The 18,634-nt window shown below is 49.9% G+C and overlaps 4 protein-coding genes across 5 annotated transcripts; 3 read left to right on the top strand and 1 right to left on the bottom strand.

Moving 5' to 3' along the window:
* The first annotated feature begins 793 nt into the window (after positions 1-793).
* On the top strand, positions 794-2,818 carry LOC120646863 (lysM domain receptor-like kinase 3). Its single transcript, XM_039923365.1, has one exon. The coding sequence runs from the start codon at positions 1,180-1,182 to the stop codon at positions 2,413-2,415; it is 1,236 nt and encodes a 411-aa protein (XP_039779299.1). The 5' UTR covers positions 794-1,179; the 3' UTR covers positions 2,416-2,818.
* A 746-nt stretch (positions 2,819-3,564) lies between these two features.
* LOC120646870 (serine/threonine-protein phosphatase PP1-like) lies at positions 3,565-8,693 on the bottom strand. The gene is made up of 5 exons (XM_039923378.1): positions 8,474-8,693; positions 8,087-8,324; positions 5,431-5,990; positions 5,148-5,342; positions 3,565-3,866 (listed from the first exon to the last, which is right to left on the bottom strand). The coding sequence occupies exons 2-5, from the start codon at positions 8,262-8,264 to the stop codon at positions 3,849-3,851; spliced, it is 951 nt and encodes a 316-aa protein (XP_039779312.1). The 5' UTR covers positions 8,265-8,324; positions 8,474-8,693; the 3' UTR covers positions 3,565-3,848.
* A 2,406-nt stretch (positions 8,694-11,099) lies between these two features.
* LOC120646887 (2'-deoxymugineic-acid 2'-dioxygenase-like) lies at positions 11,100-13,180 on the top strand. Of its 2 annotated transcripts, none has more exons than XM_039923403.1 (3): positions 11,100-11,487; positions 11,787-12,034; positions 12,139-13,180. In XM_039923403.1, the coding sequence occupies exons 1-3, from the start codon at positions 11,296-11,298 to the stop codon at positions 12,716-12,718; spliced, it is 1,020 nt and encodes a 339-aa protein (XP_039779337.1). In that variant the 5' UTR covers positions 11,100-11,295; the 3' UTR covers positions 12,719-13,180. The 2 variants fall into 2 exon arrangements, with proteins under 2 accessions (XP_039779337.1, XP_039779346.1); XM_039923412.1 differs by having other exon boundaries at positions 11,349-11,487; positions 11,596-12,034.
* A 2,799-nt stretch (positions 13,181-15,979) lies between these two features.
* LOC120646897 (RING-H2 finger protein ATL16-like) lies at positions 15,980-18,609 on the top strand. Its single transcript, XM_039923424.1, has one exon. It carries the CDS (start codon positions 17,264-17,266, stop codon positions 18,275-18,277), a length of 1,014 nt encoding a protein of 337 aa, XP_039779358.1. The 5' UTR covers positions 15,980-17,263; the 3' UTR covers positions 18,278-18,609.
* Positions 18,610-18,634: the final 25 nt, after the last annotated feature.

The raw sequence follows: 18,634 nt of genomic DNA on the forward strand, positions 1-18,634 counted from the left end.
AGAACTTTTGCTTCCCACACGAGCACCATAATCCATACTGCATGGGAAAAGACGGTGTCCTAATTTACCAACAAACAGATGAGAAAAGGAGTTCAATTCGATCGCGCGTGTGTGTATTCTATGACCTGATCATCGATATCCATCACCAAGCAACTCTAGACCAGTTCGTGCATTCCTCCGTCTAGAACACTTGCCCTGCACAGCCCTAGGCAGCCAGTACATCGACCTAAATTATGTATTAACAATGAGTACCCTATAGTCAGTGAAAACTGTGCAACGGTCAAACAATCCCATAATACAAGTGTGTGTGCATTTGTAAGAACCCAATTTTTTTTTTTGAAAAATCGAGTTCGTGATGAGGTACTTGCAGGGTTTTTTTTTACCGACCGGTCATCTGAAACCGCCGGCCTCCGGTTTCGGTAAACCGGACCGGTTTGACCAGAAACCGGTAAAATTCAAATTTCAAACTATAGACGCTAGTTCAACCGGTTTCCACCGATTTGACCGGTAAACCGGTCCGATTTGAGTGGAAACTGGTCCGTTGAACAAAAAACCGACTTTAGTTCAAAATTTGAATTTCTGTATAACGTGTTTTTAGCCTAAATGAACCCTCCAACCCTCTTTTGTACTACTTTTATATTAATATAATGTATAATATGTTTTACATTGTATTTGTATACTTTTGTGTGCATGCTTTTTTTGTTTAATCTTCAAATGCCCGCAAAGTATACTAAATGAACGAATATTTGAAAAAATTTGACACCATTAAATTCGTCGCAACTTGAAATATTTTTAGAAATTTTTTATTTTTTTAAATTCAAATTTGAATTTTGAATTTGGGTCGGTTTGTAACCGCCCCAAACCGGAAACGGTCCGGACCGGTTGGACCGGCTACCGCGGTAACCGGATCGGTTGCATCAAGCAAGTTACTCGTATGTTGTTAGCATTAGCCTATGGAGTGGGGTGTTTGACCTGACTTTGACCAGCCAGCCATCCAGCCTCTCCGTTCCCCTTCCTCCCGACCTTCTCCATCCGTTGCAGAGAAGAAAAAAAAAAGAGGAAGCTTTATTCTCTCATCACCGCCCCTCTACTCGCGAGATCGAGATCGACAAGACAACACAGCAGCTGCATCAGGGGGAGCGACAGGCGGTTGGTGGCCGCGTCGATCGGCCGCTCCCCATGGTCGGCCCCAAGCCCAAGGCCAACCGGATGTGCAAATCCAAGAGCGCCATCGCCACCACCGCCTCCTCGACCACGGCCGCCGCCGCCGCCACCCCGAGGAACCACCGCTCGCCGCGCACGACCGCCACCAGCTCCTACCCCGCTGCCTACTCCTACTCCACCTCCTCCTCCACCGCCTCCTCCTCCGCGGCCTCCCTCGCCGCGCTCCGCGATTCCCTCCCGGAGCTGCCGCTCCTCTTCACCTTCAACGACCTCGCCACCGCCACCGCCAAATTCTCCTCCTCGCACCGCCTCGTTCCCGCCGCTCCCTCCTCCTCAAATTCCTTCCGCTGCTCCCTCCGGGGCCACCCGGCCGCGGTCTTCCGCCGCCCGCTCAGCCGCGACCCGCGCGAGGTCACCGCGCGCCTCGCCGTCCTCGGGCACTGCCACCACGCCGCCATCGCGCGCCTCCTCGGCGCCGCCGCGTCGCCCGACCGCACCACGCTCTTCCTCGCCTACGAGCTCGTCCCCGACGCCGCCCCGCTCTCCGCGCTGCTCCGGAACCCCAAGAACCCCTCCTTCACCCCGCTCGCCACCTGGCACTCGCGCCTCCAGCTCGCCGCCGACGTCTGCGACGCGCTCTACTACGTCCACCTCCAGGCGGACACCATCCACAACCGCCTCTGCGCGTCCTCCGTCCTCGTCTGCGGCGACGGGCCCCTCCCCCGCGCCAAGATCGCCCATTTCGGCGCCGCCGACCTCGCCGGCGAGCTCCCGGTCCAACAGAAAGACGGCGGCCGCCGCGGGAGGCGCATCGAGGGCAAGCGCGGGTACATGGCGCCGGAGCTGGTGGCGGGCGGCCCGCCGTCGCGGTGCTCCGACGTGTTCGCGCTGGGCGTGGTGCTGCTGGAGCTGGTGTCCGGGCAGGAGCCGGTGCGGTACGAGATGGTGAACCGGGGCACGGGCGAGTACGAGAGGACGTCGCTGATCGAGACGGCAGAGGCCGCGGCGGCGGAGGGCGGCGGGGAGGGGATGCGCCGGTGGGTGGACCGCAGGCTGAGGGACTCGTTCCCCGTGGACGCGGCGGAGTCGCTCACCGCGCTGGCGCTGCGGTGCGTGGCCAAGGACCCCCTGGCGCGGCCGGACATGTCGTGGGTGGCCGCCAAGGTCTCCAAGCTCTTCCTGGAGGCGCAGGAGTGGGCGGCCAGGTTCCGTGTCCCCACCGACATCTCCATCTCCATCGCCCCCAGGTGATGGCAGCCATTGCTGCTCCACGCCGGCGACGGCAGCCAAGGGGAAGGGATTTTGCTGATCCTTGCCATGATTAGCGAGTGCTAGAGTTGAGATACTTTTTTTTAGGGATTGCACTTCAACTGATCGATTGTTAATCTTTCTGGGAGGAGTTTAGGGGTTACATACTAGTACTGGTGCTTTGTTTTTTCCTCTTGTTCTTATTGTTGATGTACACAGGAGTGACATGCAGTAAGTATCTGCACATACTAGTAGGTATACATGTACAGACAGACATTCAGCAGCCTTGGCTGGCAAAAATCTTGTGCAATTAGGCAGGCTATGATTAGGCAGATGTACACGTTACCGATGGAAGAAGAAATCCTTCCCGGAGACATAGAATGCATGGATTAATTAGGTTTGGTCATCTCTTCCTTCCTACTGACTGCGGCGGAAAATTGCTGCCGTTTATAACTTGCATTCAACGGAGAGAAACTCATCTCCAGGCAGCGTCAGCACCCAATCCTTCCTTTGGTCGCCTAGTGAGTACGGCGGCATGTCGTAGACGTCGGGGAAGAAAGGAATCGGATGCTGATGCTTCTGTTGCCTGTTGCTGTGGGTGGGAGATTGGGATTTCTCTTCTCCCAGCGCAGCCATTTTGATTTTCAACACCAGAGGATCTGATCCCCATGCTTCGGACTGGACGAACTAAATCGAATTCCACTAGTAGCTAGGCTACCAGTTTGTTCACGACACGTATTTGAATGAATACAACAGCACAGAGCTTCTCCTGAAAAGAAAACAGAGACCTTCTGGTTCTGGGATTGATGTCTTCAATTCCTTTGCAGGCAGCTTACGTGCTTAGACATGCAGCGCGTGTTCAATTCAGAACACCACAGAATAAACCAAAAAAAAAAAAATCTGAATATGCTGCTTTGCATCATGGATGACCTTGCATATTCCTGCCAGGCTGCCAGAGGCTCAAATCATGGAGAACCCAAATCAAACAGCTCAACCACAAAAGATAGAAGAGAGAGGGAGGGAGAAGTCAACAATATCTGTTGTGTACTAGATTCAGAAATCGGAAGGAATGGTGCTGACTACTGTGATCACCCCATGCCAAGTGGATGGATGGACATTCGGTGCAAAGGCACCCGAATGGCTCAAGCAATCTTATCGGCGTATGCCTGCCTGAATCTTTCCAATTTAGGACGCAAAGGAAACAACAGTCTTCATTCACATCCTCTCATATCATAGGAGATCCGCAAGGTAAAAGCCAATAATACATTACAAGAGTGTTAATCCAACATGGAAGATGTACAGTTCCTTTGCGAGGAGAGTTGTACACATCTGCTATGCTCTTTCAGGCCCTGAGGTTTCGGTGAAAATGCCTGTCAATTGCAGCCGCTGTAAGATCCGCCCCTGTTCATCGCAGCTTGCTCACCATTGGACCATTGTCACCATCCTCTTAATGACTGTCAAATAAGAGCAAAAAAATTAGTTTCCATGGTCACAAAGTTAACCTAAGTGTCTAGATGATTTTGAATGGTTTTTCCTTAGTGCCTGACAAAGTTTCAACTCCAAGCTAACCATCTCAATTATGATATTGTGTTGGTGTAGCAGAGGGCCGGAGCTAGGTGAGTTCCTCATTTCTCTATGAGTAAATTTGAAAATAGCTAGGTGAGTTCCTCATTTCTATTTGAGTAAATTTGAAAATCCAATCCCAATGTGCATGGACGATTGGAAGGTTTATCCAACTAGTTAAGGATATCACACTATTTTCTTTCATCATCATAGCTGATATAGTCATGTAGGGTTAGCAAATAAGACCTCTACATCACCTAACCATCTATCGTATTCTTGTTCTGCCATACTCAGTGGGGAACAAAACAAGATAGGTCAACTTGAAATACTGGTTCCACTGTCACGTAACCTTCAGTATGAGTTGAACTATAGGAAATGTCACTGTCAAAACCAACTATTCCCTCAGTGATAATGGCATGCACTTCCACAGCATAAAAAATATAAATGACATGGTGGGAGAAACTGAAACCTGCCGAAATATATGCTAAAGCAATCTGATAGACCATGTAACTATGCATATATTTTCATGACCAAAACAAAAAAAAGCCAAAGCAAACATGAAAGATAAATTTCAATAGTGCAGGCGTTGGTATTCCTATACCAACATAATAGTAAGTTGCAGCTGTCTGTTGATAACTTGATATAACAGGTAGCTGCAAAGAGATGTTTTAACTAATATCTATAAATCACCATAACATCTAGTTGACACAGCTTGGAAGTGCCATTAACCAATTGAAGCTCTATTATGAGAACTTGTACAGAGACACACAAAAACGAAATATAAAACAACAGTGCTGAGATTTGCAGGCTGGACACTAGTAATGATACAATCTCATATATACAATAAAGAAAACTCATCAGGTGCAGGTGTTGGTGAATGGTATGATGCTCAGACTAAGAAATGATTGGAATAACCATACATCCAATATTCAAATGGCTACAGTATTAGTCAACCCTTCCCCAGACCCCGCACAGTGCGGGAAGCCTACGGCACTGGGTACGCCCTTTTTTTTACAGTATTAGTCAAAGGTAATACTAGCATGCCACAATGAGTTTGTAATGTTTTCAACAATCATAAACCGTAGAAAGAATGAACAAACTATTTCATAGGGTGATGATAGCGTACTTAGCAGAAGGTGCATATGAACTGTTTCCATATTAATCACGCATACCTTGAAGCCAGATTTGTTATTGGTTGAACAAGCCAACATCTTCCTTGCAGGCTTCAGTATTTGGAAGGAGCACATCAATGTCTCATCTACACTCATCATGGCACCAGCATTATCGAATTCTCCACAGTAGTTAGGGGCCGAGAATATTGTTACAAGTTGGCGGTTAGCGAAAAACTCATATCCATCTTCGACAACCTGAATTTCGACAAGGCAACCATTAGTTAACAATCAATTTGCTTGATAAGGGTGTAAGTAGGTCACATTCTTTCAGAGTACAGCACACCTGATGGGCTCTGCAGATGAGGTCCAAATCATGCTTCTCAAGGAATTCAGCGACTTTATCAGGCCCAAATGTATATGAAACACCTCGATCATTCATGGCCCAGCCTTGTGCTTCATTGGAAGGATCAGACCAAAGAAGATCACAGAGCAATCCAGTATCAGGCACATCCGTGGGACGATTCAGATTGAGTATTTGATCCAGCTTGTTCAACTCGGGGGAAAGACCACCATGCATACAAAGTATCTTCTCATCTATCAGTGCTGACACTGGCAAGCAGTTAAAACAGTCTGTGAATGTTTTCCAGAGTTTCACACTGAATCTGCGCTTGCACTCATCATAAAAACCATAGATGCGATTTACAGACGCGCATTCATGGTTGCCCCTTAGAAGGAAAAAGTTCTCTGGGTACTTGACCTTGTAAGCCAAAAGAAGACATATTGTTTCCAGGCTTTGCTTTCCGCGGTCCACATAATCACCCAAGAAAAGGTAGTTGGCCTGAGGTGGGTAGCCACCATAATCAAATAGCCTCAGTAGATCAGAATACTGGCCATGGACATCACCTGATCAGAAGAAAATACACAAGATCAACAATTGTTATGAAGCTTTGTCAAAGATGTTTGAGGCTAACTAATACTCAAATCAACAAATCACTATAGGTATCATTACAAATAGTGTTGAGATTCAATTTAACTGATAAGATACTGCTTGAACTTGAAGGGTTTGCAGTTATCTACCACAAAAGACAGTATATAAACCTAGAAGGAGGGGAGCAAACAGGTTATAAAATAACTGTGCGTTATCAGCGATCAAGCACATGTTAACTGTCAGTGTTGTTGGGGATTGGACCTTCGGGTCAAGCCCTCACCCTCGGAAATGCTCCCTAACTCGTTTGCAGGGCCCCAACGAGAGGAAGCCAAGCATACCCGAAGGTATCGGATGAACACTAAGAAGCGCAAGCTCAAAGACCATGACCTTCGGGACGAAGGATATCACCTCCTGTAGGCCGAAGGTGACGGATGACTGCCCAGAAGCGCAAGCGCAAAGACCAATACCTTCGGTGACGAAGGATATCGCCTTCGTCCGGCCGAAGGTGACGAACGGTTGCTCAGAAGCACAAGTTCGAAGACCAGGACCTTCGGGTAAAGGGATCAACTTCGGGAACGAAGGTGACAGCTGATTTCCCGTTGATGGAACCTTCATGGCTGTGACTCCCGGAGGTCCCCGAAGGAAGTGAAAACCTTCGTCAGGTTGTAGATATGTGTGTGAAACGTGAATATGTGAGAAGGTCGGATTTGTACACCTCTCGAATACGTGAGAAGGTCGGATTTGTACACCTCTCACCTTGTAATTTTACCCCGAAGCCGGCTAAAAGTGAGCTGTAAATGAGTTGGGAGGGGGACAATTTAGGAAAACCTGGCCGAGGGCTAGGGGTATAAATAGCCCCCTCTCTCCACAGTGTAAAAGGTTGAATTTTCTGATTATTATTGGAGAATTCAGCACCTACTTTCATTGCCATCTCAATACTGTTCATGTTCCCTGTCTGGGCGTCTAAGAAGCTAAGATCCCAACAAGTGTGATTAAACACATACTCCCTCCATTCACTTTTGATAGCTATATTTCAAAAATTCAAATGTTCAAAAATGATAGCTATATTTGCTATTGGCATGGGCTGCAGCAATAAATAGCACTAGACCACTAGTAACGAGGAGTTCCCAGTTAAAACATTAGAGGACCAACAAAAAAGTCTATGTTGCATTCATTAGATTGATAAGAACACTTGGTGTCCTTGGTCATTGTGCCATATGAAAATATATCAATCAAAACTGAATGGAGGGAGTATTAGCGGTCACTGTCAATGAATGATCTTACCATGTAATCTTGTCAACAATACAAATGAACTACTACATGCTCAAGATTTCAGTACAGTACAATAATGCTAGCTATCCAGTTTACGAATCCTTTGCTTTAGTGAACTTTATTTAAGTGCACAACTTTAGTCTCCCATAGGATGTTACTTAAATTTCCGCATAGTTATAGACATCTATGTTCTCTTCAAAAGTTTTCTTGTTATAATATCCAGAACAGATTCATTACGTCAAGCATTAGAATCCTTCTGCAAGTAAGTAACAATTCCACTTAAAGATTGAGGGCATGCTGCATTTTTGGAACATCTGAATTGTGATCTTGAAATCACCATTTAATCATACAAACTCCATAATGACTCAACAGTCACCCAATGCATAGATTCCTTAAGATTTAGCGTTACTAGTTGAAGATACGTGCAAAATCTGTAATAGAACCATCAAATAGATGGTAAAAAAATGTAGCAGCCTTTTTTTTCCAGCAAATACAACCAGAGTTTCTATTCCAAGTATGCCTAATCACCAAGAACAGCTACGCGCTACAAGCATATATGCACCTCTACTTCAATCCTCGATCGATTCTTCAAGCGATGAAAAAAAACTAAGCAGGATTGGATTGGAAGTGATTAGTATTAATTAGAAGATCGGGTTTAGTTCACCAGAAAGACCCAATCAAAAGGCACATACCAAACACGGGATACCGCGTTGACCAACCAAATCAATCCCCAAAGTGACATCTCGGGTGCTACCGGCATGAAGCAATTGTTCAGGCGCCACAGGGTAAGGGAATTTACCACAGATTTTGATGGGGGCCTCGAGCTCCAGAAGGTTAGGCTGCTGCAGGAAGATCTCCTTGGCGGCAGCGCAGAGCTGCTTAATCTCCGACTCTGACAGCTGCGCGTTCTTCCCCGGCTTCAGATTCTTTACCTCCAGCAGCCGCCGTATGATGTCATCCAGCAAGGCCGGATCCATCTCCTTCCTTCTCCGAGCTGAAGTACCTTCCCACCACTCTTCTCGAAACTTCTCAAGACTAGTAACAGTCAAGAAAAACGAAATCTTTACAAGAAAAACTCGAGTACAGATCGAAGAAATCTTGTTTGCTCTGCTCGCGGGATGGATTGGAAGAGGAGGGATTCAGTTTTGTGATCGGGGTGTATCTGGGGCACAAAGATGCTAGTACCTTTTTTCTTGGTCTTCCTGGTCTTCTTTTTTTCCTAGGATGCTCTCTTGTTCTTGTTCTTGTTCTTGCAGATAGGGGAGGATGTTTGGTGGGTTTTTGGAGGGGATTCGGATTGGATTCGCGACTGTCCTCTCTGATTTCTTGTTCTTGGCATTGGTAATGGGCCTCCCTCTTTCTCTCTCTACCCTGTGTGCCTGTCTCTCTCCTCCCTGTGCCAATTCCCCAAAGCCTTGTATTGGACTTTGGAATAAAAGCTAACCCATTTTATGGTTAAGCCCTCCAGTTACTTGATCCGTCATGTTTGCGTCCTTGGTTGGAAATTACAAGAACATTATTGGATGATTGCCTTTTCTTTTCCCCCAGTCCTCCCCTACAGCACCCTTCCATCTTTAGTTCGTTGTTTGGGTCTGGCTGATTTAGGTCCTTGGCATACCAGTACACAACTAGGGGGCCTTTCGGATGGAGGAAGCCATTACCGAGAAGGCGAGAAGAGAAGAGTCAGTCAGTGCCTATCAACACTGATGTTTGTAGAAAAATGGCTACAAGAATTTATGGCTTGAAGAGACTTATTCTTCCCTGTACTGTTTTTGTCCTCACAGCCGTTTCTCTCTTTTTTTTTGACAGATCTTTTTTTTTTCTTTCTGAGTACCAGTACCTCAGCCGTTAGTCATCGGCATCTGAAAAAAAAAGGGCGTCCAAATAGAAACAATGGTTGCAGTGAGCACACCAGTTTCGTAGGAGCCAATTTAACTGTCTTATAAATTTGAACGAATTCAAACGCTCAAGATGACACTTGTAATGTGTGTGAAATTTGAGACTGATATAGACTGTGTTCGGCTGGCTGGTGCTGGCGGCTGGTGCTGATTTTTTTGAGAGAAAAGTACTGCTGGCTGGCTGGTGCTGGTTTTGTGTGAGAGATGAATACTTTTGACTGGATGTAGTGATGTAGTTAGTCATATTTTTGAGTCGTCATGGTGTTGACTTGTAAACTATTCCAGAGCATGCTAGGCCATCACTGTGGTCTGCGGTTACTTCTTCTCTAGGAAACTTTTCAATTCTATTGTATCCAACTTTGCTAGTTTCAATTCTAGTAGTTGCGGCGTGCTATAACAGCCGGCCTTAGCTCCCGCCATCCCCGGGCGGCTGGTTGCAGCCCAGCCAGACCAGCCGCACAGGCTGGTAGCAACTACTATTTTACATTGGTTTATAGGAATAACTTCCGGATTCGCACATGCCGTAAAAAAAGAGAGGAAAATGATCCTTTTCGAGCAAAAACAAAAAGACTTTTGCCACAGCAGAAGAATGTATCGAAAACTCCACTCCATCACTTCTAAATTTTGCAAGAGATTGGAAAACTTGCATTGTGTCCTGACCTTAAACAGGGACATCCCATTTTACGACCGCTGCCACTAGCAGAAAGGTAGCGAGTGTACGTATTGTTCAGAGTAGTCTATTCCTAGGATTGCATCGGTAGTAGTTGTAGCGAACTACCCTTCACTACTTTCAAAAAAAAAAAGAACTACCCTTCACTGATGCAAGCCTGGAGTATGTTTCTCGATGCGATATTGGATCCTTCTCCTTTTTTTTCCTTGTCTCTCAATGGGAGCGAGGTTGGTGTGCTTTCTCAGTTTTCATGTGTGATCATAGACACGCTCTGGACAAAACAAACAGGATGGTGATGACTGGAGATTGATGAGTGGTTTCATACCTGCATGTTTTTCTTTTTGTCTCCCTGCCTTTGGAATCTTTGAACACGAGGATCCAGGCCATGGAAACTTCTTCCAAAGGAGACCTACTAATCATTGGTGTCCACACAACCAAAAAATATCACTCTAGCTTGTTTTCTTTTGTTAAAAGGATATCTACAGTTTTTTTTAAAAAAAAAATCTCTGCGCGGAGTATGCATACATTTCATTCTGTCAGCAGGCTATTGACGCCTTTTTGTCATGAAAATTGCGCCTGCAAGAGCATCTCGAAGATAAGAAAGTAGGTAAGGAGCAAGGTAGCTGTCATTTCATTCTCTCTCAAAATTTCAACAAGATGGAGGCTCGGCGTGCAGCTAGCTGATCATGAAGAGGCTAGGGTTTGTACTGGTATGCATTCTCCAGCAGGATGTTCGTGCCTCCCTCCCAGTCCCAGATGCACAACTTCCATTTGCTGCATTGATATGGCAAACAGGATACTAGTGGGGCAATCTGGCACCTTAATTGGTCACCACCAACCTGCATTATGCAATTTATCGTGAAGCTCTTAGACCTGATTCTTTTTCAGATTTTTTCCTCGCAGAATTATAACAAAAATGGCATGATCGTGACAGGGACTAATTAATCGCACAACTAAATTAATCCCGCACGAACCTGCTCAAATGTATTTAAATTCAGTGTTAGTTGAAGCGAAGCGAGGCACATAAACAATCCTCCAATCTGATGAAAACTTTTGCTGCCATCATCAGCGTCCAGCATCAGGCTGAAAAGGATCTCTTTTATTTTTCCTTTGAATTGAAGAATATGAAAAAGTCTAAAATAAATCAGCGTCCGTCCCGTACTCTTTATTTTGCTTTCCGATACCATACCATCAAGCCGGCCAAACAAACAAGTGCCGACACTGATTTTTTTCTTAAGAAAAGTCAACTTGTGCGGATTGAATAGTCTGCAGTCTCGTGTATTGTACTCATACCATACCACGACAAAATGGTCAGAAGCCTTGGATCGATCCCAAGATAAGATGCTTCTGTTCATGGTTGCATAAAAGGTGCAGGGAAGTAGAGGGGTAAAGGCGGCACACATCGGAAGCAAAGCAACGCGAGAAATCCAACGACTTGCAATGGCAGAGCCCCTCTCCAATGGCGCCGCCTACCAATCAGTGCCTGAATCCTACGTGCTCCCGGCGGACAAAAGACCGGGGAGCTTGCCGTCTTCTGCAGCAGCGATACCTGTAGTTGACCTCGGCGGCGATGACCCTGACAGGATTGTGAAGCAGATCATGGATGCCGGGAGAGAGTTCGGTTTCTTTCAGGTGAATTTGCGTCTGAATTTCTTTCTTCTTCAGTTGCCTTTCAGTCTCAACAACTGTCTGATCTGAAGGAAAGATGCGACATTTACCTAACATCCCGTTGTCGTGCAGCTTGATGTGGCAGATTAATTGGCAGTAGTAGATCTTAAAGTCCTCCCGACGAACATCTATAACTGAACCAAAAAAGTCCATGGCAAATCTTTCAGTTTCTGATATTCTAGCCGGCCTGTCGTGAAAGCATGATGACATGTTTGTTAGCTGAAACCTTGGGGGTCCACACGCACACACACTGTGACATGCAGGTGATCAACCATGGCGTGCCGGGGCAGGTGATGGGCGAGATGACGAGCAGCGCGGAGGAGTTCTTCGGGCTCCCCACGGAGGAGAAGATGGTGCACTACTCCACCGACAGCAAGAAGCTTCCACGGTTCCACACGAGCATCGGCAACGAGCAGGAGAAGCTTCTCTACTGGAGGGACTGCCTCAAGCTTGGCTGCTACCCCTTGGAGCAATTCAGGCAGCAGTGGCCTCAAAAGCCAGCCAGGCTCAGGTAGTAACTTTTTTTTTTTGGTAATTGCCGCTTGAGATTGTGATGGCAAATTAAACCGGCGGTCGGTTGCAGAGAAAGAAATTCTGAGTCGATCATGCATGCAGGGCGGCGTTGGAGGCGTACACGACGGCGGTGAGGGCGGTGGCGCTGCGCCTGCTGCGGCTCACCGCGGCGGGGCTGGGGCTCGACGAGGGCCACTTCGACGGGGAGCTGACCGCCGGGCCGGTGATCATGAACGTGAACCACTACGTGCCGTGCCCGGAGCCGAGCCTGACGATGGGCCTGGCGCCGCACTGCGACCCCAACGTCGTCACCGTCCTCGCCGACAACGGTGTCCGCGGCCTGCAGGCGCGGCGGCGAGGCGGCGGCGGCGGCTGGGTCGACGTCGAGCCGCTGCCGGGCGCGCTGGTCGTCAACTTCGGGCACCAGATGGAGGTGGTCAGCAACGGCGCCCTGCGAGGCGGCGAGCACCGCGTGGTGACGAACGCGCGCGCCGCGCGGACGTCGGTGGCCACGTTCGTCATGCCCGCGATGTGCTGCGCCGTAGCGGCGGCGCCGGGGATGGTCCCCGACGGCGAGGCCCCCAAGTACAGGCCGTTCACGTACCAGGAGTTCGTGGGCGCGTACGCCGCGGCGGCCGGCGACAGGGATGCCGTCCTGGCACGCTTCCAGAACAAGGAGTGACCTGACCGCTCGGCGGAGGGCAGCCCGGCCGAGCGAGGGGGAAGGCGGACAGGCGGAGGGTGCTATTTGGAATACGCAATCTCAGACGCACGTATGTGATCGTACGGCTTGAGCATAGCCCAGGGGTGGACGGTATTTCATTTACCGTGCACCCCCAGACGGTACCGATCACCTTGCCCGTCGCCGGCCGGATCCGGAGCGCCGCCGCATCGATCTCGGCTGTCTGCTGCGTGACCCGGACCTTCTCCTGCGAGGGTACTCTTCATCCGCCCGTGGCTGAGGCCCTCAGGGGCGGCGTGGCGCCGGCCGTGTCGCGGTCGTCGTCGTCTTGTGTCGCGGGCAGCGGGCTGTCCGATCCTGGCGGCGAGTGAGCATGTTGATGGTGACGGAGCCGGAGCTCAAGCTGCACTTGTTCTACTGCGATCCTGATCAATTCATTACTGGCGATCTGATTATAATTCCTATCGATCGTCGAGCGGCCAGCCATGGTATATACTATAAATACGGATTGAACTTAATTATTTAGTTGAAGATGCTCGCCGCCGGCCGATTGATGGTGACCTCAACGCGGGGTCCGCCGCCACGTTCAGCGTGGACGTGCTCCAACAGAGGAGATGACGGCACCTGCCGGCAACGAGAGAGAGGTGCAGGCTGCACAGTGGCGGAAGCTTCCCGGCGGCGGTGCAGTGAGCAGCGCGGCCATCCCATCGCCGATGGCGCGCACGACTGATACGGAGGCGATGCGCTCGTCGTCAGAAGATGAAGAGAGAGGCAGAGGTGGAGCTGGAGTCTGGGCTGAGTGAATCGTGGCCGCACGTGCACCATCCAACGGACGGGAGCGACTAAAGGGGTGGACGGTATTTCATTTACCGTCCACCCCCGGACGGTATTTCGGACTAGCGACCACCCAGCCGGAGCGCCGCCCCATGTCGGCTAGTTGCCGCGTGGAACGGGGCCGTACTGGAGGGCCCTCAAGGGCGGCGTGGCGCGGATCCTCGGCGGCGGCGGCGGCGGCGAACGCGGGTGACGGCCTGCCAGTGCCAGGAGAAGTCGGCCGGCGGGCATTGTTGGGGACAAGGACAGCGGGAAGGGGACCAAATCCTCCTCCCCACATATCGATATCGCTAAGCTCAGCTCTCCACATGGCTACTTCTAAGCTCAAGATACTTGCGTCTGCTCAGCTCATATCTGATCCATCCGATTCTGCCCAAGTCAACCATCATCGATGAGCCGAACCCTGAGGCCTGCGATTTACTTGGTTTGATGGCGATGGGTACTGCAGTGCAGATCAAATGATCCTCCAAGGCTGGAGCCCGACAGCCATGGTTGTTAGTTGCAGCTGGAATCTCAATCTCAGAACTAGGGTCATATGCTCTCCGGGAGTCCTTGTCCTTTGTCAGAGTTGAGACGACAGACTGATGAAGCAATCTGCAGAGAGCAGCTAACAGGTGCCACTGTGGCAGGCCAGATAGATCGGCTACCACGGATCGGGGCTGCTCTCACGGGCAGAGCTAGGTCGTCTCGTCGGCGACGACTCGGCGGTGAGCGCTGGTGGCGCGCGCGTTCGCCGCGGCAGCTATCGCTATATATATGCGAGCGAGGGGGACGGTGGAGGTAGCTGGCAAGCAACAGCATCATCAGGTCATATGTCGTGTTACAGCGTACAGAAGAAGGCAGAGGCAGGACGTACGGACACGGGACAGCAACATCTCACCGTCGACCAACATCGTCATGCATGCTGCCAAGGAGAGGAATGGAATGACCAACGCTCCATCATTATTCTCGATCTACTCAAATCATTCCTCGTCCCATCGATCGTACGGATTGGTTGCCACTTCATTTACCGTCCACTTCATTTACATGTACAGCAGATAGAGAAGAGATCCAAACAAACGGAAACATCCAACGCAACGCCTTAAGCCGCGGCAGCTGTGAAGAGAGTTGTATTGTTTGTACCCGGAGACACGGAGCCTCGGTCGCCGTCGCGCATACGTCGACGGAGAAGAAACCAAAATATTGTACCGCGTCGTGGTCTTGTCTCGCTCGCTCGACCGCATCAGCTTCGTCAGCGCACGAATGTCGCTGCCTCTGCTCTTTTCTCAGGCTCTCTCAGAGCATCTCCAAGAGTGCCCAAAATGCATTACCAAAAGTGAATTTTGGAACCAAACGTAAAAATACCAGCTCCAACAGATGCCAAAAACGGTGCCCAATATTCTCGCGCGTCCAATACCAGCGGCCAACTGAGCCATTTTTACGCCGCTAGCTTGCGCTCCCAATCGGCGGTTCGCTGGTTTTCTTCCTCTGCGATTCCGCGTCATTTCTTCCCAGCACGCCATTTTCACTTCTCCCCTTCCATCCTTCTCGTGCAGGCGCACAAGGCTCTAGGGTTGATGCCGGCAAAAGGGCCATCCGCCCTCTACAGGCAATGCTGGCGTTGCGCTACTCAGGCCGCCACGGCTTGCAGGTAGGCGAGGACCGGTGCGGAAGAGGGGGTGCTTGACTTGCTCTGTGGCTGGCTGCCTGTTTTGCTCGTACAGAGAAGGGATGAAAGATGTGGCGCAGGGTGCTCGGCCTCGAGCTAAAACCACTGATTGCTTCGGTGGGTAGTAGAACAGCAGGACGGAGGAGCGCAAGCTGCTTTGATTGGAAGGAATTTAGAGATGGCGTGGGTGGTTTTAGTGCTTGGCTAGCTACATTGATTTGGAAGCAGTGCAAAGAAGAATAGGGATCGATGAGGAGCAGGCATGCTTGGCTCTCTAGCTGTGGAGCTCTGATTAGAGAGGAGAGCTGCTAGCTGCCGATTGCTTGGGTGCTTCGGTTTAGAGAAGAAATTATGGAGATCGATGTTTGGCCAAGCTCGGAGGAGAGGAAGATCGAACTGTTGCTGATTTGCTTGATGGAAAACAAAGAACACATGAGAGAGAAGAGCAGCGGTGGCCTGCTGGGAATGGAGGCGAGGGTCAACCACGAGAACAAGATAAAATGTGGACCCACGGATGGATGATGTGGCAGCAATTAAACCGTTTTGGGAACTATTTTTTGGGAACTGTTGGTGAATGTGATATTTTTTTCCTCCCAAAATTTTTTGGCAAGATCCCAAAGTCAGTATTTTAGGACTCTAATTTTTAGTCACTCTTGGAGATGCTCTCATAGCCTAAACCCACCATGAAATGCCAAATTAAGGCCATCATCTCCTGCCACCTGAATTGTACTGCAAATTAAAGCATACACACTAATCATGGGATTTTTACTTCATTTACCATTCGCAGCTAGCAGCTAGCAGCAGCAACTGTATCAAACAAACAATTGGTGTGCAGGGACCCAAAAGGAGTCATGCCCAATTTCATTTGAATCATTTCATTTTTGTTACCCCGCCTCTCCAGTGCAGGCTCCACGTTTATATACAAGTAGCAGAGAAGAAACAAACGGAATCATCCAAGTATCCAACGCAACGCCTTAAGCAACGGCAGTTTTTTTGTTTTTTTCCCTGGTGACTTGTCGTGTAATAAGTCCGCCCTACCCGGAGTCGGAGACGGCCGCGAAAGTCCCGCCGGGAACAACGCCGCGTCGTCTTGCCTCACTCGCTCGACCGCATCAGCTTCGTCATCTTGCCGTCTCCTTCCTTCCTCTTCCCCATAGGTCAGGTTCCGGTCCACTACTCCAGTCCAGGTGACCCAACGCTCACGCCAACGCCCCTGCAAATCAAGCCAGAAATGGACGGCACACCCACATCACAGCTTCACTGCCTGCCCCCTCACCTTTCTTTGATCGCTACCTTTTTGCGCTGTTTTCTTTTTTCAAACACACCTTTTTGCCATGGCATTGTTGCTCGCCTCGCTTCCTTCTAGACTAGACCGATGAGTACTGCACGCACTAGGCGTTTCTCCGTCTGCTTCAATTCATGCCTTTCGTCTCCTCTCTTCCATACCTCAATCACTGCGTTTTTCCAACCTCACCATCCATTCTTCCCTCCTACCTTCCGAGCCAGCCACACTACATATGCATCGCCGTCATCAGCCCCTGTAATCCCTTCTTGCTCATCACCTACAGCCTGCAGGACTGCAGGTTGTAGAATCCACCCACCGCCACCGCTTGTTGCCGCCGATTCTGCAGCCTCATCGTTGAATCCATGGACGGCACACCCACATCACAGCTTCACTGCCTGCCCCCTCACCTTTCTTTGATCGCTACCTTTTTGCGCTGTTTTCTTTTTTCAAACACACCTTTTTGCCATGGCATTGTTGCTCGCCTCGCTTCCTTCTAGACTAGACCGATGAGTACTGCACGCACTAGGCGTTTCTCCGTCTGCTTCAATTCATGCCTTTCGTCTCCTCTCTTCCATACCTCAATCACTGCGTTTTTCCAACCTCACCATCCATTCTTCCCTCCTACCTTCCGAGCCAGCCACACTACATATGCATCGCCGTCATCAGCCCCTGTAATCCCTTCTTGCTCATCACCTACAGCCTGCAGGACTGCAGGTTGTAGAATCCACCCACCGCCACCGCTTGTTGCCGCCGATTCTGCAGCCTCATCGTTGAATCCATGGATGCCGGCCGGGGCAGCACCATCTTCCCGATGCCGCAGATTCCAGCGCTGCTTTTCCCACCGCCGCCGCCGCCATTGCCATCTTCCTACTCCTTTTCCTCTTCCGCCTCGTCCCACCACGCGCCATCCATCACCAGCTTCCCCATCCTCGTGCTCACCGTGCTCGGCATCCTCACCGCCTCTGTGCTCCTCCTCGCCTACTACGTCTTCATCATCCGCTGCTGCCTCAAGTGGCACCGCAGCACCCCCTCCGATGCTGCCGGCCACATTGCTCGCCCTCACCGTGGACGGCGCCAGCCTGCCACCTCCGGCACCAGCGGCCTTCCACTCTCCGGCGCCCCACCCGCAGAGGCGCGCGGGCTCGAGCAAGCCATCATCCAGGCATTGCCGGCCTTCAGGTACAGGAAGGCCATCAAGAATGCCGCTGCCGCCGCTGATTCTGCTTCCCCCACGAGCGAGTGCGCGGTGTGCCTCGGTGAATTCGAGGACGAGGAGAGGGTCAGGATGCTGCCCGCCTGCCTCCACGTCTTCCACGCCGACTGCATCGACACCTGGCTCCAGGGCAGCGCCAACTGCCCGCTCTGCAGAGCAGCCATCACATGCCACTGCCTGCTTCCACCATTGGATTTGCATCAGCTCCCGCGGCCCGACGAGGTGGCCATCCAGGTCATCCCCACCACCGAGCAAGGTGAAGAAGCCACGCGGGCACAGCAGCAGCAGCAAGCCAGCACGGCTATGGCATCTTCTGAATCTGCAGGAGACACCACAACAGATCAACAAGCCAGCAGTGACAAGAGGAGGAAGAGCAGCAGTAATGCTTGGCGTGATATCGACATCAGCAGTAAGGCAGATGAGTCCATCACGGAGAGGCGGGACAGAGATGTTCTACCCTTGAGGAGGTCTTTCTCCATGGGCGAAATGGCTGGTGGGCACGTTCACCTGCAGATTCACAACATTTTGCAGAGGTATACTCACTTCCATGGGGATGACGGTGACAGCAGCTCAATGTAGTGTGTAGGGCTTTTAGTTTGCTCAATATTCTTTGTTGAGGAATGTGATACCTTGGGGCACCGTGTGTGTGCAGGTTTTCTTCTTTCATCATCTGTTCATCTGTTAGCAATATGCAAGATATACAGAAACAATATGGTATGGTTATAAAGGATGGTTTTGAAATGTTTCATGGTTTAACTCAAGATGGTGCATTTTTATACTAGAGCATTCATCACAGAAATATGAATGTCTTCCAACCTGCATGAGTGCATGAAAAAAAAAATGCACGGCCAGTGAAAATTGTCTTCAGGTTGCAGACACAAGGGAGCACAGAACGGTCACACGATTTTTTTTTTAAAAAAACACTATAATGGTCAC

Source organism: Panicum virgatum, chromosome 1K (genome assembly GCF_016808335.1).
Source record: "Panicum virgatum strain AP13 chromosome 1K, P.virgatum_v5, whole genome shotgun sequence".
Lineage (NCBI taxonomy): Eukaryota > Viridiplantae > Streptophyta > Magnoliopsida > Poales > Poaceae > Panicum > Panicum virgatum.